The 22,570-nt window shown below is 53.4% G+C and overlaps 2 protein-coding genes across 2 annotated transcripts; one reads left to right on the forward strand and one right to left on the reverse strand.

Moving 5' to 3' along the window:
• Positions 1-1,847: 1,847 nt before the first annotated feature.
• Positions 1,848-14,406, forward strand: Plbd2 (phospholipase B domain containing 2; the record flags this gene model as incomplete). The annotated part of the gene is made up of 11 exons (XM_036171657.1): positions 1,848-1,943; positions 4,350-4,508; positions 5,748-5,848; positions 6,029-6,243; positions 8,141-8,238; positions 10,479-10,639; positions 10,867-10,962; positions 11,112-11,183; positions 11,794-11,946; positions 12,410-12,572; positions 12,772-14,406. Coding segments are annotated over 11 exons (1,482 nt in total), but the record flags the coding sequence as incomplete, so codon positions are not given.
• Positions 14,407-14,943: 537 nt separating this feature from the next.
• Positions 14,944-22,271, reverse strand: Sds (serine dehydratase). The gene is made up of 8 exons (XM_036172246.1): positions 22,198-22,271; positions 19,463-19,617; positions 18,558-18,597; positions 18,197-18,336; positions 18,008-18,099; positions 17,255-17,482; positions 16,548-16,672; positions 14,944-15,266 (listed from the first exon to the last, which is right to left on the reverse strand). The coding sequence occupies exons 2-8, from the start codon at positions 19,613-19,615 to the stop codon at positions 15,061-15,063; spliced, it is 984 nt and encodes a 327-aa protein (XP_036028139.1). The 5' UTR covers positions 19,616-19,617; positions 22,198-22,271; the 3' UTR covers positions 14,944-15,060.
• Between the last annotated feature and the right edge of the window lie 299 nt (positions 22,272-22,570).

Here is a 22,570-nt window from a genome sequence, read left to right on the forward strand (position 1 = left end):
GTCTCTCTCTCTCTCTGTCTGTGTGTGTGTGATGAGTGTAGGCCAGAGGTCTACCTTGGGTGTTGTTCCTTAGGTGCTGGCCACCATGTTCTTTTGAGACAGGATTTCTTACTAGATAGGGACTCGTTGATTAGGTGAAGCTAGCTGGCCAAAGAGCCCCAAAGCTTTGCCTGTGTCCTACCCCTCCTCAATGCTGGAATCACAAACACAGGCCACCATTTTTTAATGTGGGTCTCCATGCTTGGAAAGTAAACAAACACTTCACTGACTGACCGACTATCTTTCCAGCACACACCTTTTTTTTTTTTTTTTTTTTTTGAGAAAGGGTCTCATGTAGCTTAGGCTGTTCTAGATGACTTTGAACTTGTTATTCTACTGTCTCCACCTCCTGAATGCCAAGAATATAGTCATGTGACCAGGTGCCCAGTTTATGGAGGGTTGGGGACAGAACCCAGGGCTTGGTGCCTGCTAGGTGAGCATTCTACCAACCTAGCTGCACTCCCACCTCCTACCCAATGGAGTTACTTAAGAAAAAACTATTTATTTGTGTGTGTATGCCTGTGTGAGTTTATGTACCAGGTGCCTGCAGAGGCCTGAGGAAGGGGTTGGATCTCCTGGAACTGGACTCCCAGGCTTTTGTGAGCTACCTAATGTTGGTGTTGGGAACTAATCCTGGGTCGTCTGCAAGAGCTCATAATTGCTGAGCTATCTCTCCAGCCTCTGGGATAACTATTTTAAAGGCAATTCTATTAAAAAAATTAGAACAAGGATTGAGGCGATAATTTATAGCACTCCCACACTGGGGAGGTGGAGCTTTGGGGGGAATCCAGGTCTCTGTGAGAGAGACTTCATCTCAAAAATAAGTAAGTAAACAGTGATGGTAGCCTGACTTGACAGAAGTCCTGCTCTGCCCTTGGTGACCACTGACCCTGTAAGTGTATCAGTTAGCACTGGGCAATAGTGCTCCGTAACAAGCAGCCCCAACAACTGCTGGCCCTCATGGAGCTGAGCCACTAGGTCACTGTCTGTGGACCTGCTCTGCTCTGGGTGGTGTCTGTTCTTGGGACCTGTGGGCTGGCTGCGATATCCTTCCACAACAGCAGCTGAGGCACAGAAGGGCAGTGGGAGTCTAGCTTTGCGCCTTTCCTGGAACTCACAGAGATCTGCCTGGCTCTGCCTCCCGAGTACTGGGATTGAAGGCGTGCGCCACCAGCGCCCAGCCTCTTGATCTTCTTAACAGCAAACAAATCAGATGTGGTTGCCAGATATTGCCAGCTTAGAAAGTGCCAGCCAGCATGACTGGGGACATCAGATGGCATAGGTGGGGAGGGAAGGCAGGTTTATTCTCTGTTTGGAATACATCTTGTCACCCAGCACTCCTGTCTTAGGGATCTGGCACAGTGGGTATGTGGGTACAGACGGCAGGCCGACGTCTGTGTGGGCAGCTGTTGCTCACTAGGCTGTTTTCATGGTCTAAAACTAGAGGCTGGACAGGCATGGTGTCACACACCTGGGATCTCAGCACGTAGGAAGCTGAGGCAGGAGGATTGGAGTTCCAGGCCAGCCTGGCCTCCATAGTGAGACCTCATTTGAAGAAACAAAAACAGGGCTAGACTGCATACCGGGCATATGAGGCCCTGGATTCTGTCTGTGGTGTAAAGGATGGAAAGTCAAACCCCAGGGTGCCTGCAGCCACGGGTCTGCTGTGGAGGCTTGCTTTGCAGGTCCCTGCTGTTGACTGAATGTCCCCTCTCTCCCAAACCCCAGGGTGCCTGCAGCTATGGGTCTGCTGTGAAGGCTTGCTTCGAAGGTCCCTCTATTGACTGAATGTCCTCCCTCCCCCCTCCAGGTGGGCCTATCTGGACCTGGGCACAAATGGAAGCTACAATGACAGCCTTCAGGCCTATGCAGCTGGTGTGGTGGAGGCCTCTGTGTCCGAGGAGGTAAGGCCAATGTGGGGAGCCTGGGGTCCTGCCCCAGCCAAGCCAGGACAGCCTCAGGGCTTTCAGTGCGGTTGTGTGTGTGTTGAATGGGTCCCACCTCCTGTCCTCCATGTAGGTGGGGAGAAAAAGAGCCTGCTCTTCAAAACAGCACCTGAAGCGGGACATGGTGGAACATGCTTATTACTGCATGAGTTGGGAGGCTGAGGCAGGAGGATTGCTGAGTTTGAGGGTAGCCTGAATTAGAGACAAAGAAACAAAAATTCCTAGGCTATTATTCATGCCTGTTGTCCCAGCAGTTGCGGGATGGAGGGACAAAGGTCAGGAGTTCAGAAACAGTCTGACCGCACACACACACACCCCAAAAAAGGGGGGGAAAAGGAAAAACAGTGCAATCTAGTGGTTTTGGGTGCACCTGTAAGGTTGTACAGTCGGACCACTACCCAAGTCTAGAGTGTCTTCATCACCAGAAGGAACCCATCCAGCTAACACTGCACCCAGCCCTGGGCACCACCAAGGCCAACGGTGTGGCTTGCATTTTGTTATTCTAAACATCCCATAGAAGTGCAGTCATACAGTGGAGGTGCCGCCGCCGCCGCCGCCGCCTCCTGGCTTTTGTTTTGTTTTGAGATAGAGGCTCTGTAGCCCTGGCTGGTCGCAGACTCATTGTGTCCAAGGATGTCCCTGAACTTGGGATTCTCAAGTAGGGCAGGCAATGGGCAGAGGCTCTGGAAGGCACAAAGGGACAGGGGCCAATGGTAGGGCCTGGGGTGAGCAGGATTTGGTGTGTCACTGTGCTGGCAGCCTTTGTGATGGAGAGGCTTCCTAGTGGGGGTGGTGTGGCTGGAAGTTACCTTCAGCAGTTGCTGAGAGTGTGGGGCTTTGGGACTGGGCAAAAGCCCATCTTGACATGGACCCTAATCTTGGCCCCATGATTCAGTATCTCAGTGTTTGGGGACACGGGTATTTGCCTACCTGTGCCTCAGTTTCCCCAGCTATAAAGTGGATGTGTTGGTTTTATTTCATTATAATGAAATACTCAAGACAGTGAGCTCATAAAGGCAAGGGTTTGTTTTGTTTGGCTCATTCAAAGTTCTGTATGGTTCCTGCCCAAAGCTAGGTAGGTGGATCATTGCTTTGGTCCTCTGGTAGGTCTGGACAGCAGTGGCAGGGACATATCCATAGCAGAGCAAGATGTTCCCTTCATGAGCCAGAAGGCAAAAATGGAGGAAGAAGAGAGCATCGTTCCAGAGTCCTCTTCTAGGACAAGCTCAGAAACCTCACGCTCTCCTCCCAGCAATGCTGCCCAGTGGACCACTGTGTGCGGACAGCAATCACATGCCTAGCTCAGAGCACTGGAGGCTGCAGCATGCCCATCTGTGTGAGGCCGCTCACTAGCATGAGCCATAGGCCAGCAGGCCTCCTCCCGAGGAGCATCTGCTCTGTGCCCTGGTTATTCTAGGTTGGGTCAGGCTGACCTTGGTAAGCTTACTGGTGCTGTTGTAGTTGGCTAGCAGGGACCTGTGGTATCTGAGTGGCCTGGGATAACCTCATTCACATGTCCAGGAGTTGATGTCCATCAGCTGGGAATAGGGTAGGCCGGCTACAGTCTCCTCCCCAGTAGGCAAGCCCAAGCTTGTCCATACTGCACCTGGGCAGTGCTGATAGCCTGGCATACTTTTCTGGCCCAGTGAGTCAGCAGGGGGTTTGTCTTGTTCCTTCTGTCTTCCATGCTTGGAACAGAGTAGGGAGCTGCCCAGACACACATTTGTCCAGCCAAGAGTGGTGGTACATGCTCACAGTGCCTGGAGTAATCTTAGCAGGCCAGAGGCTGAGGAGTGTGAACCTGTCTAAAAATCCAAACAATAGCTGGAAATGTGGTGGCATTGGTAGATAGCTTGCCTAGCAGGCACAGGCTCCAGAGTCCATCCCCAGCATTGTATATCCAGGCTTGATAATGCACACTTAAATTCCCAGCACTTGGCAGCACAAGATCAGGTGTTCAAGGCCAGCCTCATCTACAAAAGACCCCCACTGCCAAACAACCCAAACAAAACAACAAAGCCAGACCTGAGGACTAAGCTGTTGTCCAATGGCCTTGCAGAGCATTTGCTTGGCCTGCACAAGGCCCTGTGTCTAATTTCCATTGCTACAAACCCGACAGAAACGACCCAAGACCCCTGTGTTTGATGGTGGAGCACAATGCTCAACCCAGGTCCCAGCAACAGAGAAGGTGCAGTCTAGCCTAGACTTCCACATCACAGGCCCCAGATGAGGGCGACCTAAGAGGCTTTGAGCCTTGAAGGGGGCTGAGAGCCACAGAGGCTAAGGACTGCCTCGGCACTTTGATGGGGCGAGTCCTAGGGCCCTATACAAAGAGAGCAGCAGCTGCCTGCCTCCTCCCCACAGCTCATCTACATGCACTGGATGAACACCATGGTCAATTACTGTGGCCCCTTCGAGTATGAAGTCAGCTACTGTGAGAAGCTCAAGAGCTTCCTGGAGGCCAATCTGGAGTGGATGCAGAGGGAGATGGAGCTTAACCAGGACTCTCCGTACTGGCACCAGGTGGGCCAGGCTGCCCTGCTCCAGGGGAGGTGGCTCTTTGGGTGTGCCCGTGTCCTATGCAGTCCCTGGCTGGCCCTGAGTGAGCCAGATGTCCAGTCTGTTCTAGTATCGGTCAGCGTCTGCAGCCTTCCTCCCCAAGCTGCCATCCTTCCATCTGTCCACTTGATGCACCTCCGGATGCCCAGCCCTTTCTGCCTTCCTGCTGTCAAAGAACCTAGATGTAGCTAAGTGGCAGCATGTGGCTCCCACTGTCAGGGGGTGGTGGAAGGCTGGATAAGGCGAGCCCATTTCAGAAGGGAGGAGGGAGAAAAATGCCAGTCTTTGCATTCCCTTCCTGGGCTGAGCTTTGGCTGGCTGGATGCTAAGGGCTGGCTCCTTGGCCTTGGGCTGCTGCTAGGTCGTCAGTGCAAAGGCCACTGAACCTGTGACTTCTTTAGAGACCTGAGGGTTTAGCTGCACAGCACAGGCAGTAGCCTCTGTGGATGGCCGACCCTACGTCCTCCAGTGCTGACCCCGTTACCCTCCTATACATAGCTCTCCCTGCCAACTCATCTACTGCCCCTCTGCATCAGGTTGTCTTCCTCCACACACCCACTCATCCCACCATGCTTCCATACGTCTGCTTACTCACCAACACACATCACCCATCTACCCTCCAGATCACCCATGTACCCCCTTCTGTCCCATCCATCCACCCATCCATGCATGCGTCTGCTTACTAAGGTATTCCTTCACCCAGCAATACATCTGCTTAGATACCCACATGTACACACCAACCCATTCATCCTTCTGTCTGTCCATCTGTCTACCCATCCCCTCCTGTCCATCCATTCCCACCCAGTCCGCCCATCTGTCTTGCCTGTACCAGCCAAGATCCAGTGAGAGGCACGGTGATGCCTCCAGTTACAGCTGCTGAGGCAGAACTGGCTGTGAGGAGAAGGCAACCCCAGGGCAGGTGCCAGGGTCAGCCACACAGCCAGCATCTAAGACTAGGGGGTGTTTGGAGGGGGTCTGGCCAAACTGGAAGGCTTTGTTGAGGAGGAAGGCTTTCTTAAGTGAGGGGGACTTGGGGTCAGCATGAGGATGTGTCATACAGTTAGTTGAGTTACTGAAAGCAGGAAAGGGGTCAGGGCTGGCTGGAGCCTGTTGAGCACCCCTGGACCAGGTCAGAGCCCCTGCAATGGTATAGAAGGGTGAACTGGGGGGGAGGGGCTCATCCTCCCTCTGCCCCTCCCCTAGGTGCGGCTGACCCTCCTGCAGCTGAAAGGCCTGGAGGACAGCTACGAAGGCCATTTGACCTTCCCAACTGGGAGGTTCACCATCAAACCCTTGGGGTTCCTGTAAGTGCCCAGCCCCAGCCTGTGCAGGGTGGGTAAGGAGTCATGAACCTCATAGTCATCCCAGTTCTATGCCAGCTCTGTCATTTCCTGCTCCCAGAACAGTGGGTCTACTGACCCCTGGAGCCTCAGCTGTGACATGGGTACAGGGTAGCTGCTGACCCTCCCATCCTGGCTCCTCAGCCTGCTGCAGATCGCCGGAGACCTAGAAGACCTAGAGCCAGCCCTGAATAAGACCAAAACCAAGGCTTCCCTGGGCTCCGGTTCCTGCTCTGCACTTATCAAGCTGCTACCAGGTGGGCGTGACCTCCTGGTGGCACACAACACATGGAACTCCTACCAGAACATGCTCCGCATCATCAAGAAGTACCGCCTGCAGTTCCGGGAGGGACCGAGAGGTGAGAAGAGGGAGCAGCAGCCTTGCGGGAGGGTGGTGCACAGAGGTGGGGCCTTGGGCAGAGCTCTGGATTGGAGCCCTTTTTTTCCTTTTAAAGATTTATTTATTTGGCCAGGCAGTGGTGGCACACACCTTTAATTCCAGCACTCAGGAGGCAGAGCCAGGTGGATCTCTGTGATTTCAAGGCCAGCCTGGTCTCCAGAGCGAGATCCAGGACAGGCATCAAAACTACACAGAGAAATCCTGTCTCGAAACCCGCCCCCCAAAAGAGAGAGAGAGAGAGAGAGATTTATTTTATGTATGAGTACTCTATCTGCATGTACACCTTTATGCCAGAAGAGGATATCGGATCCCACTGTAGATGGTTGTGAGCCACCATGTGGATGCTGGGAATCGACTCAGGTCCTCTGGAAGAGCAACCAGTGCTCTTAACAGCTGAGCTGTCTCTCTGGCCCTATGCCAAGAATTCTTATTTGGCAAGCAAAGTCTGTCAGCTGGCTCCAAGTTTACCACCATCCACCCCTCTGCCTTCACCTACCCTTCTACCTTCTTCTGACTCTGTCCTGGGGGGTTGAACCCTGGGCCTTCTTGCCAGGCAAACACTGTACCATTCAGCTGCATGCATGTCCCAGCTGGCCTTGAACTCACTCTAGTGTGTGCCTACCACAGACCTTTCCAGTGAGGCAGGCAGAACACTGGCAATGAGGAGAGACCAGCTGCACATAGTGGGGTGGCCCTGAACTAGCAGTCCTCCTGCCTCAACCTCCCTGGTCCTGGGATGACAGGCATTCACCACCATGGTTTCTTACATTTCTAACTCCTTAAAATCTGCTTAAGGGCTGGGGATATATCTCCATGGCAGATCGCTCACCTGGCATAAGCAAGTCCCCCAAAACAGTACCACCAATTCGTGGAAGCTATGTGCAGGGGAAAGTGTACCAAATAGCAAGGCCCTCTTGCATGTGACATCCCGGTCCCCAGGAGGTTATCCCTGCAGATAGGTTGTTTACTTGTAGCTGTTCCAAGGTCCCTTCTGATTTTTTCATTGCTTTATCTTCATCTGGTCTCAGTTGTATATAATCACAAATCTCCTGGGTCCAGAGTAGACACCAACCCCACCCTGAGCTCCCGATGAAGTAAGATCCATCTACATTTTTTTGTTGTTGTTGTTTTGTTCGTTTTTCAAGACAGGGTTTCCCTGTGTAGCTTTGCGCCTTTCCTGGAACTCACTTGGTAGACCAGGCTGGCCTCGAACTCACAGAGATCCTCCTGCCTCTGCCTCCCGAGTGCTGGGATTAAAGGTGTGCACCACTACCGCCTGGCCCATCCACATTTTTAAATGACTTTGTTTACTTGCTCCTTTCTAAAACTAGTTCACCGTGTTATGGAAAGTCTGTTACAGCTGCACTGAGAAGCAGTTGCAGAGCATCTTGCTGTCATCATATTGCAAGATTGTTGTGGAGTCAGTAGAGACAGCCGGTGGGGCTCCTCCCCTTCCTTCTGCTCCTTCTACCCTTTCCTCCTCCTCCTCCTCCTCCTCCTCCTCCTCCTCCTCCTTCATCCTCTTCCTTATCTTCCTACTCTACCTCCCCCGTCCTCTTCCTTTTTGAATTAGAGTCTCATCATGTAGCTCTGGCTGGCCTGGAACTCACTGTGTAGCCCAAGTAGCTTTGAACTTGGAGCAGTCCTCCTGCCTCAGCCTCCTGGTGTTAACATTCCAGACAGGTACCACCCACATATTTTATATGAAGGGCCTCGTTTGCTATAACAAATGGCTGAAGGGATGAGAGTGGGCCCCCTGAGGACTGCTTGTTCCTCACTTGAGACTCCAGTCTTGTGGGATGGGATATGGTGTCCCCACAGGGCCTGCCTGACCAGCTCATCCCCTCCCCCCACAGAGGAGCACCCCCTGATTGCTGGCAGCAACTTGGTCTTTTCATCTTACCCGGGCACCATCTTCTCCGGTGATGACTTCTACATCCTGGGCAGTGGGCTGGTGAGTGGCCAAGTCACATGCTCCCTGGGGACACAGCACACAGGCTCTGGGGATACAGTGAAGGATGAGGTGTGCAGGACCTCTGAGCCACTGTCTTGGAGACCTTTGCAAAGCCCTTAAGTGCAGTGACCTTGGTTTGTTTCTCTGAGTTCAGCATAAACACCTCCTTTCAGCCAATGACCTTGCTCTCTGCTGCCTTCCCTCTCCCCATCCCCTAACCTGGCCACATTCTGAAGAGCTGCTGTTTACAACGCCTTGCTTCCTCTGCTCCCTGGCTGGCATCCAGGCCCTTTAGAAATCTGTTCCTGGCGCCTGAGGTCACAGATGGATGCTGCCAGGAGACGGACTTTGCTGCAGAAAGCGCCTGGGCGCAGTGGGTGCGAGGCTCACTGGGGTTCATGCTCCTGCTCCTGCTCCTGCTGTGGCTTCTTCTTAGTGTGGGGGAGGCTTGTGGGGCCAGGGGTGTGAGGGCCCTCTGTGTGTGCGCGCACGTGCGTCTGTGTCTGTGTCTGTGTCTGTCTGTCTGCACATGTGCAATGGAGCCTTGGGCCTCTTCACTGCGCCAGCAGAGGAGGCCATCAACCCCTTTTACAGTGTAGGATACTGGTGACCTTCTCAGACTCTTGTTTTATTTATTTATTTGTTTATTCATTCATTCATTCATTTATTTAGGCATAGTCTTACTGTGTAGCCCTGGTTGGTTTAGAACTTGCTGTGTAGACCAGGCTGGTCTTGAACTCAGAGAGATCTACCTGCCTTTGCCTCCCAAGTGCTGGGTTTAAAGGTGTGAGCCACTATACCCAGCTTTTTTATTTTTAATTTTTATGTTTTTGTTTGTTCACTCTATTTATTTATTTGTTTGTTTGTTTGTTTATTTATCTTTTATTTACTTATTTATTATATTTATTTAGGTTTTTAAGACAGTGTATCACTCTGTAGCTCAGGCTGTCCTGGGACTCAGTACATAGCCCAGGCCCAGCTTAGATGTTGTCTTTATTTTTCTTCTCTTTTTATTTTTTATTTTGGTTTTCTGAGACAGGGTCTCATGTAGCCCAGGCTGGCCCCAAACTCACTATGTAGCTGAGGTTTCTTGAGCTCCTGATCCTCCTGCCTCCACCTCCCTAGGACTGGGGTTAAGAAGGTGTTTAGCACTGTGCCCAGTTCAATGTCCTCTTTAAAACACTGGCCTGTGCTCACACCTGAACTCCTAACACTTGAGGAGGCAGCTTCAGGAGAATAACCAAGAGTTTGAAGCCAGCCTGGGCTACAGTGTGACACTGTGAATGCCCCTCAAAATAAATAAGACCCTAACACTAAAGCACTCTCCTATGTGGGTCCCGCCAGCTCTTGGCTCTTTTTAGCTCCCTTGTGTAGAGATAGACACAGGCTAGCACCCTTGGGCCACAGGGGACTAAACTCTAGCTTCAGGCTGGGGGGCTGGCTGCCAGCCCTGAGTAGCTGGCAGACTTGTCTCTTAGCTTCTCTGGGTCTCGCACACCTGTCTTTCAGGAGGAAGGTGGCAAGAGCTGACTGGGACTCAGCTGTAGAGATTCTCCTACAGTAGGGCCACCCTCCAGCTGCCAGGATGTGGCCATTTGAAAGTCGAGTTTCACAGGCTCTGCTTAGAACTTGTTGATCCGAGTTCTGTTGTTTGGTCTGAGACGGGGTCTCACTCTGAAGTCCTGGCTTACCTGGAGCTTACCGTAGACCAGGCTCACCTTGAACTTCTGACAGTCTTCCTGCCTCTGCCTCTGCCTCCTGAGTACTGGGTTATAGGCATATAGCTAGTTCTGCATTGGTTTTAACCAGTGAGAACAAGGCATGCTTATGTAGACACATGAGGGCCCCAGGGGGCAGTGAGGCTTCATAGACAGCAGCAGATGGCTTGTGACTCCAGAGCAAGGTGGGCTAGGGTCTTCCCGATGTCTCTGGCTGCAGAGGAGTCAGGTGAATAGTGTCACGCCCCGCTCTCCCTGTGGAGCTGAGCGAAGGGGTGGGATGAGGTGCTGCCTCCTGGGGAGACTTCTGACAAGGGAGCTCTGAGGAGTCTGGTCGCCAAGGCAGAGCTGGGGACAAGATCCTGAGTCTCCCCCAAACCAAGTACTTTCCCAAGGAATCCCAAGAGGGGTGTGCACCAGAGCAGGGTAGGGTTGTAAGGAGAGCATACACACTGACTTCTGAGCCTCTGAGACAGAGCAGGGCTGCCATGTGGAGTCTGTCGCTCACTCTGCCTCTCACAGGTCACCCTGGAGACCACCATCGGCAACAAGAACCCCGCCCTGTGGAAGTATGTGCAGCCTCAGGGCTGCGTGCTGGAGTGGATTCGGAACATCGTGGCAAACCGCCTGGCCTTAGATGGGGCCACCTGGGCAGAGATCTTCAAGCAGTTCAACAGTGGCACGTACGTACGTGCGTGCGTGCGTTCCTGGCCCCATAGCCCCACTTGGGGACCACTAGGGCTCCGAGGCCTTCAGCCCAGTCCCTTCTCTTAGATACTCACTGGAGCAGCTCAAGCTCCTTCCTTGTTTTATACATGGGGAAACTGAGGCTCAGGAATGAAAGGATTTTCTTTTCTCCTCTCCTGAAAGCGTTCCAGGTTTCATGTAGTTCCTTCCTTGTGCCTGGCAGGTATAATAACCAATGGATGATTGTGGACTACAAAGCATTCATCCCGAAGGAGCGCAGCGCCGGAAGCCGGGTGCTTATCATCCTAGAACAGATCCCGTGAGTCTCTGGGGCAGAGGGAGGAAGCACAGCCTAGGGGAGGGTGCCCCTGATGGGGTGGGAGGTTCAGGACTCGGCAGAGAGCCCTCACACTGGCTGGGCCCTCCGAGCTTGCCTCCTCACTTGCTTTGTCTCTCTCCGGGTCTCAGGGGCATGGTGGTGGTGGCCGACAAGACCGCAGAGCTCTACAAGACAACCTACTGGGCTAGCTACAACATTCCGTACGTGCTCTTTTTCCACACTCACCCCGCCCGCCCCCAGTCTGTCCTTCCTGAGGCAGAGTCCTCCCCAGGGGCATTTGAAACATGCAGGACGAGGAGAGCTGTCCCAGCCCCTCTCCTGCAGTTCTGGTAGCCGCTGCAGGGTGACTTGGGACGGCCACACCTTGGGACTGGGTATTGCCAGGTATTCAGCTGGACCCTGTCTCCTGAGAGGTGGAGATGCCCAGAAGTACCCAGGCTGAAGTTGAAGCGTGGCTGGGGTAGCCTGAGTCCCAGGAAAACCAGTCTTAGCTGGGTTCTTCAGAGCTGTCTTACATCCTGTGCTTTCTCAGGATGTAAGGACCTGCCATTGGGTCCTTGTGACCATGATACATGACTATAGCAGCCTATTGTCATTCCACAGATGTGGAAACTGAGGCAGGCATCCCTGGCTCACCCACAGCTCTATGGTCAGAGAATGGTGAGATGGGATTCGGCCCAGAGCCCAGGTTTATCCCTTACAGTACAAGAGGAGGGCCCTGATAGCAGTTCCACTGTGACTATCATCCCATGTCGTCTGGCCCAGCCTCCCACCCCCCGGACTCGTGGGTGACCACTCTTGTCCCAGCAGGTTCTTTGACACTGTGTTCAACGCTAGTGGGCTGCAGGCCTTGGTGGCCCGGTATGGAGACTGGTTCTCCTACACTAAGAATCCTCGAGCCCAGATCTTCCGGAGGGACCAGTCATTGGTGGAGGACATGGACTCCATGGTCCGTCTCATGAGGTGGGCCAGCACACTCCTAGCTTGGTGCAGAGAGCCACCTGTGTGTCTGTGACAGTACCACTGAACCTTGCCACAAGTCTTGGTCTGCAGGTGGCAGGCCTTGCTCCCTGCTGTCCTTGGGGAACCCCTTTCTCCAGTGTGGTTGGGCAGTGTGGTTGGGTCCAAACAGATGCTGTTGAGGAATAGACTGGATGTCTGGCCTGCTAGGAGGAGGGGCCTGGAGAACCTCCCTTAGGAAGAGTCAAGTGACAAGGCTAGGGTGACCCCTTGGAGGGGTGAGGGTAGACCACATCTGGGGTTAGGGTGACCCTGTGGAGGGGTGATGGTCTACATCTGACCCTGCCTGAGATGTGGCTGGTATTAGGAGAAGCCTAGAAAGTTCAGGAAGGGTCAGGGCCACCCTGTGCCATGAGGAGCTTGGCTTTTCTCGAGGGTGACTAGCATCCTTTCCATGTGCATCCAGGTACAATGACTTCCTTCATGACCCTCTGTCACTGTGTGAAGCCTGCACCCCGAAGGCCAATGCGGAGAATGCCATCTCTGCCCGCTCTGACCTTAACCCCGCCAATGGCTCCTACCCATTTCAGGCCCTGCACCAGCGTGCCCATGGTGGCATTGATGTAAAGGTTCGCCACCCAAGCCAGCTGCCACATGCCTTGGGGAAGGGTGGGTGGAGCAGGTGCAGGGTCAGAGGGCAGACCTGGGATGCAGTTGGGTCAAGGTTAAGGGGATATCTGCTTTGGGGTCAGCTTCAGAATGGTGCTCTGAGAGTTGGGCCCCCAGATTGAGCCCTGCCATCTCAGTGGCTTGCTCTCTGGTCTCCAGGTGACCAGCTTTTCACTGGCCAAGTTCATGAGTATGCTGGCAGCCAGTGGCCCCACGTGGGACCAGTTACCCCCTTTCCAGTGGAGTAAATCGCCATTCCGCAACATGCTGCACATGGGCCAGCCCGATCTCTGGACATTCTCACCCGTCAAGGTCCCATGGGACTGAGGATCTGCTCCACCCAGTTGCCTTCATTCTGTGTGGCCAGTAGGGTCACACACCTGCCGCCCACCCTTTGGGGCTCTGTCCTCGCTGCACTCTGGTCTGGGTGGTCTCCTCTGCAGGGACACAAACCCAGAGGGCTCAGAGCTGACTCTCCGTCCTCAAGCCTTCCGCCCTTCATCGCTGTCTTCTCTGCCCTGTCACTGGTAGGCTGGGCCTATGCTTGGCTGTGGGCCTGCTGGGACCCTGGGCGCCCTTCTAGTGCTGGTCCCTCGGTGTGTCCGGGGACGCTGAGGGCTCATCATTGCTGTCACCACTAGCCTGCGGGCCATCACCGCAGGGAGCAGTCCATGTCCCCTTCTCTGGGCAGCTTTCCTGAGGATAGAAGCTTGAAAACAAAACCAAAGTTTCTAGCTGCTTGTAGCTGGAGGGCCTTGAGTGGTCTTTCTGCAGGAGGGGTGCACCATCACCCTATGCTCCTGCCCCCGCAGCCCAAGCCTGCCCAGGCCTCCTGGTAGGTATCCCTGGCTCTACGGTGGTAAGCAAGGCACAGGCTGTACCCCGTTAACCAGGAGGGGCCGTGGCCCTGCTGTGTCTTGTGAGGCAGCAGTGAAGCTGTGGCCTGCTGGCACCACACTCTCCATTGTCCTCACCACCCGCCCTTTCACTCCTGTGCCAGTCCGCCTGCCTACTGTCTGCATAGCCAGCCGCATGTCCACCCAGCCCCTCACCCGTTCACTCTCCCATCCATGTTACCATCTATGCACTCGTCCATCCATCCAGTCACCTGCCCACCCAGCCCTTATCTACCTGTTCACTTACCCATCCTCACCTGCCCACCCACCCAGAACCACACACCCAGAACCTTTCCTTTTGGTTTTGAGGCACAGCCTTTGCTCTGTAACTCAGGTTGGTCTTGAACTTGTGATCACCGTGCCTTCACCTCTCATATGCTGGATTTACATGTATGGGCCACCGTGCCTGTTGTCTGTTTTTCATCTGTCAGTCCACTAATCTTTGTTCACTTGTCTGTTCCTTCTCATATGTCCACTTATCCCTGGTAGTCCCTCTGTCCATCCACCCTTCTGCTCAGCATCCATCTCATGTGCTGCATTCTGGGTCCTTGTCTGGCCTGCCCTGCTAACCACCAAGACCCGAAGTTCTGCTGTGAGGCTCAGAGACCTATAAGAAACCTTGTTAGGAAAGTTAGGGAATGCTGTCTGTGGCGAGCATAAAAGCTAACTGCACTGATGTAAACCAGCAATCCAGCGTCCTGGAGCCCTGCCATTGCTGGGGTTGGGCAATGGAGTGAAAGACCTGCTCTACCAGTACCCTGGGGTCCTGAGAGGTGTAGGTGGCTCTGTCCCAGCCAGCACAGTGTCTGTCAGGTGTTTTGAGTTTTGTTGAGGGAGGATTGTGGGGTGGTTGTTTTGGTTTTTTGAGACAGGGTTTCTCTATGTAACAGCCCTAGCTGTCCTGGAACTCACTCTGTAGACCAGGCTGGTCTTGAACTCACAGAGATCTGCCTGCCTCTGCCTCCTCTAAGTGCTGGGATTAAAGGAATGTGCCACCACTGCCTGACTGTGAGGGCTTTTTTGACACACAGATCAAATTCCTTTCCCCTTCCCTGCCCGCAGACAAGAGTGTACAGGGTTGGTTTCATGCACATGGTGGAGCCGCTGGTGTTTTACGGCTGTCCGTGTCCTGTCAGTAAGGACTTCATGTTAAAATGCAGTGGCCTTGCCTATGCATCCCCAGCTGCTTTGCCCCTACCCTAGATTTCTCTGCTGCTTAGCTGTGGTCCCCTCTCCAGGTTGATGAATGTGTGGGCCCCACTGTTAACACTAGTCCACTGGGAGACCCAAGCCACCAGCATGTGGGTGGGGAGCACTGTTCCTCTGGGAGCCAATGCAGGTATGGCAGGGTGGCTGATGCCTGGGCTGCACACAGACCTCATGTCAAGAGCACACAAAACTCAAGTCTGCTCTTTATAAATATATATTTATGTATTTATTTACAATGAAAAAGTGTACATTATAAGCATGGGTAAAGGAGGGTGGGACCACTGTCAGGTGCATCCCCTGCCCACACTGCTCAAGGGTGCTGGTGTCCCTTCTCGGGGAGGCATCACTTGGGCAGCCCGTTCAGACCCAGCTGCACCTTGAGCGCCTGCAGCTGTGCCAGGCTGATGTTGCTGCCGCCACACACAACGACGACCAGTGAGGCCAGCGAGGCTGGCAGCCGGCCCTCATCCTGCAGCCTGCACACCACACCACTGTACACTGCGGCCAGTGCCGCTCCACACGCAGGCTCCACCAGGATCTTCTCGTCATCTGTGGGAAAGGGGCTGGTCAGCCCTCCACCCCAGTAAGTCTTGGACCAAACCTCTCACTGTGACTGAACCCAGCCTCAGTCTCTACAGCCTGTGCCAAGAGTTCTCAGGTATCAGAGGGTGCCTAGGTGTGTGGCAGTAAGCTGCGGTTATTAATAACTGGCAGCGTGCTACTTTTTCATCCTTTTTGGCTTTTTTCTCCTCCCCTCTGTGACTAGAGTTTCTCTGTGTAGCTCTGGCTGTCCTGGAACTCGCTTTGTAGACCAGGCTGGCTTTGAGCTCTCAGAGATCCTGCCTGTGTCTCTGGAGTGCTGGGATTAAAGGTGTGCAGCACCACTACCCAGGTTCTTTTTGACCATCTTGTTCCAGACTGAACCAAGAGAGTTCCATTACAGACCACCTCCAATCCAGCACATCTCAACCCTTTCCCCTTTGAACCTGACTACCGGGAAGCTCAAAATGGGCACTTGAAAGAAAGGCTGGGTTGTCTTCCCTGCTGTCATGACTAACAGGCTCACTTTTTAAAAAATTAATTATTTTTTCATTTATTTTACATACCACAGTTTCCCCTCGTCTCTCTCCTCCTGTCCCCTCCCCCTCCTCATCCACTCCTTCTCTGTTTTCTTTCAGAAAGGGGCAGCCTCTCATGGGAGTCAACAAAGCATGCCACATCAAGTTGAGGCAGGACCAAGCTCCTCCCCCTGCATCAGGGTTGGGCCAGGCAACTTAGCATGGGGATTGGGTTCCCAAAAGCCAGCCCAAGCACCAGGGACAGGTCCTGATCCCACTGCTAGGGGCCCCACAAACAGACCAAAGTACACAACTGTCACCCACATGCAGAGGGCCTAGGTCGGTCCCATTCAGGCTCCCTAACTGTCGTTTCAGAGTTGGTGTGCTCCCAGGAGCTCAAGTCAGCTGTCTGGATTCCCCTGTCATGACCTTAACCCCCTGGCTTGTACAGTCCTTTCTGTCTTCAATGGGGCTCCTGGAGCTCGGCCCAGTACTTGGCTCCCAGGAATCCACAAAGATGACCCCAGCTAAGATTCCTAACAATACTGGAGAGGGTGCCCGAACTGCCATCTAATGTAATCAGATCAGGGACTATCCTAACTGTCACCAGAGAGCCTTCATCCAGTCACTGATGGAAGCAGATGCAGGCTCACTAGTTCATGAGCAGCTCAGGTGTTTCTTTTTACCACCGACTTGCTGTAGCTTCCATTCATGAGGCATTCTAGGCTGAGGAGGGAGGAAATTAAAGGCAAAAAGGATCCTTGGTACATACCCACGAACTTCTCAATGGCGACCACAGCCTCCTGGTCTGAGATGACCTCAGAGAAAATGGGGTGTTTGTAAAACAGCTTCAGGGCCTGTGCCCCCACAGTGTTCACACCCAAGGCCTTGGCAACACTGGGAGTTGGGAGACAAGGCAGAAGGGTGCACGTGAGAGGCAGGAACTGCAGGTGAGGGGGCAATGGGTAGCCCCTGCCCAGCCCCCAGAACCTGCACAGTGAGTGGTCTTGGCCATCAGACTGGCCTGACTCAGATGTGCCCTGCCCCCAGCTTGTGACCTTCACCTACTTGGCTCACTTGAATGAGTGGTGGGGTAACAGACTTGAGGAACCCAGTCCCCAGCTTCAGGGAGCTGTCCCTCATATGCTTTCTCTTTTTTTTAAGGAGGGAGAAACAAGGTTCAATTTTGTTTAAGCTGCAAATTTGGGGTTTGGTTATAAATTCCTTGTAGGCAAGAGGGTGGTGTCACCCCCATCCCCACCCCCGTGTCCAGGATCAGCCAGGGTCTCGCAGGTCAGATAAGCAGCCAGCAAAGAAGTGAGGCGTGAGGACCTCAAGAAGTGATTAACATTATCTGCCATTATTTACATAAAGACTCGTGTTCAAGGCCCAGACATACCACACATGGCTGTATGACTTTTGACAAACAACCAAAGTCTCATTTTCACTGTGTGTATAACAGGGAGGTGTCAAGCTCACCTGGTTATCTTGGGCAGGGTGACCAGCTTTCCTTCCTTGGTGGCTGCATGGAAGCTGTGGGCGCCGAAGGTCTCCATGGCAATGATGGGCACATCCTCCCAGCCCACCTCTCGAAGTCCCTGGACTACTCCACACAGCAGGCCTCCGCCACCCACTGATAGCACAATGGCCCCAGGCTTGGCACTCAGTGTCTCCTTCAGTTCCTTCACAATGGAAGTGTGGCCTTCCCTGGGCAGGAGAAGGGTGGCAGGTCAGGGCTGGGCTTCCTGAAGACACAATGGATGGTTGGAGATGCCAGCTAAGATCCATATTTGCTTCCATCCCAGGCAGTGGTGAACCCTGGAGCTGGCTCCTGCCCTCTCCATGCCCGCCCCTCCCCAAGAGAGGACGGCTGCGGGAGTTGGTGGATAAACCCCCACTTCCTACCCATCAGTGGACACATTCCTTGGATGCTCATTCCCCACAGATTCTCAGGGTCCCCAGGGGCTGAGGTTCAGTTGCCTGTGGCAGATGCTAGCATACAAGAGTTACCTTCATCAGTGCATCCCCACTTCATTTGTTCCTAGTCACCCCCAGATGAGCTGATCTCTCTGAATCTCTGTATCTGGGGACCCCCACCCCCATTGCTGATGTGTGCATCTGGGTGTTTGCGTGTTCTCTCCTGCTTACATAGGGTGTGCAACATGGAGAACCAGCAGGCATTACACATTATGGCAGATATATGCAGTAAGGAGTGGGGTGGCCCCAACTCACCAGATAAGGGGGTCATCGAAGGGGGAGATGTACACCCAGCCTGGGTTGTTCTTTTCTAGAGCCTTGGCCAGTTGGATGGCCTCGTCCAACATCTGCAGGGCAGTGGGAGTAGGAAGAGAATGAAATGATGGGGGACCTTGTCCAGCTGTCAGGAACCCTCTCACCTGCCACCTGCCGGGCCACACTCACCTCTCCCACTACTTCAACGGTGGCGCCTTCACTCTTGAGCCGCTCGATGGTGAGGGCAGGTGTGGTGTTGGGTACAACGATAGTGGCTGGGATGCCCAGCCTCCTGGCAGCATAGGCAGTTGCCATGCCCGCATTGCCCGCTGTTAGGGTGGCATGGAGAGGGTGTATCAGTAGGGAAGGGTCTGGGACCCTAGGGGGGGCTGGTCATCCCTTTCCTGTCAGGCTCTGAACTCCTGTCTCCTCCCAAGTGACCTCTGCCTCATTCTGGAAGCCCAAATCAGGGCCCCAGAGAAGTGAAGCACCTGTCCTCAGAACACACAGTCCAGGATAGGAAGGGAAAGAAAGCCTCTTGGCCACTTACCTGAAGAACAGACAAAATGTTTACAGCCTTGTTCTGCCCTCTGTGGAGACAAGAGGAGGGGTCAGGCTCCCTCTCAGTTCCTTCCATTGGAACATCCACACTGAACTCACCTTCCTCCTCTTGGTATCTGAACCACCCTCCCCTCAGGCATATCTTTCCCAAGGAGACTGGCTGGGGTAAAGGAGCAGGTGTCAGTCTTGAGAGAATCTCATGGGCGGGCATCCTTAGCCAGAGGAAACCCTGATATGTGTAGCCTATTCTAAAATTATTTTCTTTTTAGGAAGATTGTATTTATTTAAGAGTTATTTTATTGATTTATGTGTATGTGTGCATGTGTTGCCTGCAGAGGGCAGAAGAGAGCATCAGGTGCCCTGGAGCTGGACTTCTAGGTGAGCCACCAACTTTGATGCTGAGAGTGAGCATGGTTCCTCCAAAAGAGCCCAAGTGATCCTACCTGCTTAGCTGTGTCTCCCGCCCAATATTTATTCCTCATTATGTGCATGTGAGTGTAGCTGCTCTTGGAGATCAGAAGAGGGCGTCAGATTCTCTGGAACTGGAGTTACAGGTGGTTGTGAGCCACCATGTGGGTACTAGGAACTGAACCCAATTCTCTGCAAGAGCAGCCAATGCTCTTAACTGCTGAGCCATCTAAACTCCAGCCCTTAAGATGATGATGATGATGATGATGATGATGATGATGATGATGATGAAGAATTTACTTATTTTTTTCAGAGACGGGGTCTTGCTATGCAGCCTAGGATGCTTTCCACCCTTTTTCCACTTTCCACCCTTTTTCCTCAGTATCATGGGTGCTGAAATCTTGGGTGTACATCTGCACCTCTGGCTCTAGAACTGTCAGGTAGGAGGGAGTGCCCTTCCTGCCAGGATGCCACCCTGCCCTGTACCGTCTTGCAGAGGTGCCCAATGCCTCGGATCTTGAAGGAACCAGAGGGCTGAGAGCTGTCCATCTTTAGGTACACACTGGTTCCAGCCACTTTGGACAGGGCCATGCTGTCACGCAATGGAGTCTTCACGTGGAGGGGCCCCTGAGCTGCCATGGCTGGGGGGAGGAAGGAGATTCAAAGAGTCAAGACAGCTGCCCTCCTGAGCTCTATGACCCCCTCCCTCATAACCATGATTTTCAGGAAAGGGCTCAGAATAAAATCTCAGCTGGGCTAGCTACCAGCTAAATAGGTGGCCAAGCCCTCACCTTTGACCCCCAGATTTGGAAGGTCATAAGTTCAGAAACTTCCTTAGGCTGCAGGGGAAGAGTCTTGCACAAACATCCTTAGGCTGCAGCCTTGGGCAAGTTCAAGGGAAGAGTCTTGCACAAATATACTTAGGCTGCAGCCTTGGGCAAGTCCAGGGGAAGGGTCTTGCACAAGCTGGCTCAGAATGAGTCACAAGATGAGGGTGTGGATAAAGCAAGGCCAGGGGAAGTCAAGCCCTGTTTCTGGAAAGTTAAGTGGAACCAATCCCAACCCACCTGCTATGAGCTCAGAACATGTCAGCAAACACAAAAGAAATGAGTCAAGTGGGGTCCTGTGGAGAGTGGCCCTTGGATCCCCAGGACCCCTCCATGCTCAGCATTTTTGTCCTATTGTATATTACTTAATTAAACACATTGTGTGTGTGTGTGTGTGTGTGTGTGTGTGTGTGTGTGTGCATATATGTGCGCACACATAATTATGCAGAGGCCGGAGGTCAACATCTGGTGTCTTTCTCAATTGCTCTCTAGTTTATTTTTTTGAGGCAGGGTCTCTCATTAAGCCTGGAGCCCACTGATTCAGTTAGACTGGCTGGCCAGTGGGCGCAGAGATCCTCCTGTCTCTTGCGCTCCAATGCTGGGCTCGAAGGTAGTTTTTGCTGTGTTTGGCATCTTTTGATGTGAGTTCTGGGGATATGGACAAAGGTTCTCATAGGAAGCCCTTTCACAGACTGAGCCATCTTCTAACCCCATAGATGCTTTAAAAAATTACGTTCTTACCATGTAGCCTAGGCTAGCTTTGAACTTTCGATACTCCTATCTCAGTCTCCCAGCTGCTGGGATCACCGGTGTGCCCCACAATGCCTGGTGTTCAGCGCGTGTATATTTAAAAAAATGAGCCTTTGGGCTTGGTGCAGGCCGGTAATCCTGGTTCTTGGGTGGTGAAGGCAAGAGGGTTAGGCATTCAGGGTCATCCTTGGCTACATAAAACTGTCTCAAAACAGAAGTAAAAAGACCTGGGACCCCAGTATTGGGCTATGAAAGGCTCTCATTCTTTCTCATCTCCTTCTTTCCTTCCCTCCTCCTCCTCCTCTTCCTCCTCCTCCTCCTCATTCTCCTCCTCCTCCTCCTCCTCTTTTAGATACAGTTTCTCTGTGTAGCCCTGGCCGTCCTGGAACTTGCTCTGTAGACCAGGCTGCCCTCGAACTCAGAGATTCACCTGCCTCTGCCTCCTGATTGAAGGTGTGTGCCACCACCACCTGGGGGCTCTCTTTTTTTTTTTTTTTTTTGTTTGTTTGTTTGTTTAAGAACAGAATTTTGTTTTTCCTGGCGAAGGGACCAGAGAGGCAACACAGACCCCTGGTTCACCCTCATCACGCAGTTCCCACACTGAGAGTACTACTCTCGAGGCTACATGACAAGTTCATGTTTGGCTAATGGTACCATGAGGTCCCTTTGGTAGCCATGACAGTGAGGAAGCCTTTGGGTTAACACCAGCTCGGCCACTGTCCCTCTGGAGCCCTGTGAGAAGTCCTAAGAGAGATCCAGGGCCAAGTAGGATCCCACCTAGGGAGAGGGTGACTCCTGGGAGCATCTACATATATGAGTGCTTGCGTGTGCATGCGTGTGTGCATGGGTGTATGTGTGTGCACACGCTCCTACGCGTGCCCATGAGAGACTCAAACTTGTGATTCTCTTGCCTCGGTCTCAAAAGAGATGAACTCAAACTCACTGTGATTCTCCTGCCTCTCAAGTGCGGAGATGGCAGGCAAGCCCACTAGGCTCCTCTTCCTAGTAGACCCCTTAAATGACAGGGATGGCAAACAAGGGTACCTCCAAATTTGTTGTTTTAGCCTTCAGCTCCCAGCTAGCCCCCACCCTGACACACTGGGCCTCCTCTGGACCTAAAAGGCCCAGCTGATGCAACCTCTGGCTAGTAGGTGGCTCCCACCACCTTGCAGACCCCTTCCAGGTGGCTTTGGGGAGCCCCACCTGGTCCCTGCCCCAGGCTGCAACATTGGGGAACCTTTGGAGAAATGGACTGGGTTCTCCGTACTGATTCCCACCCCAGAGGCCAGTCCCACCCGGCTCTGTAGATGGTGAGACTCTCACGAGAGGAAAAAAGTGTAGAGTGGGGGTGGGGGTGGGGTCTTGGCAAAGGTGGCTGTTCTAGGGCACGAGCTCCAGAGCCAAAGTCCCTTCTCCTCTGTCATTTGGCTAATGCGAGCACTCAGCAAACACAGCCTGTCGCATCTCACCCCTGTGCCATCCTGAGCTGGAGGATCCTACCTACCATCATCCCATTTTACAGATCAGAACACAGAGACTTGAATGGATGTGCCCCAGCCCCTCTCCCCTTCCCCTGGGTACCAGACTCTGGCTGTCCCTGGCTGTCAGTTCTGGGATGCGGCTGAGGCTGGGGGGGCCACGTACCCGGCACAGAAGGAGCTGGACAGAGCGAGCGAGGGGTAGATTGTGTCTGTGTCCTGGGAGAGTAGAAGGTTGGCAGGACGCTCTGCTCCAGGCCTTTATTCTCCGGAGGAACCTCTGGGCAGCCAATAAGGGCCCAGGCAGGCCACGCCCCCCAAATAGCCACGCCCTCTGGTCCAGGCTGGGGCGGTGGCAGGGGAGGGCGCTCAGGCCTGGTCTCCATCCTGGCCTCCCACTCTGTCACCTCCCCTTTCCCCCTGGTTTCTTCACTTGCAAGTAAGACACTTATCTCCCAAGGGCTTGTAGGACCTGGGGGTGGGGATGGGGGTAGCACTAAAGAGCCCTTGCCAGGGGCCCTGGGGGTTCATCCCACAAC

Source organism: Onychomys torridus, chromosome 22 (genome assembly GCF_903995425.1).
Source record: "Onychomys torridus chromosome 22, mOncTor1.1, whole genome shotgun sequence".
NCBI lineage: Eukaryota > Metazoa > Chordata > Mammalia > Rodentia > Cricetidae > Onychomys > Onychomys torridus.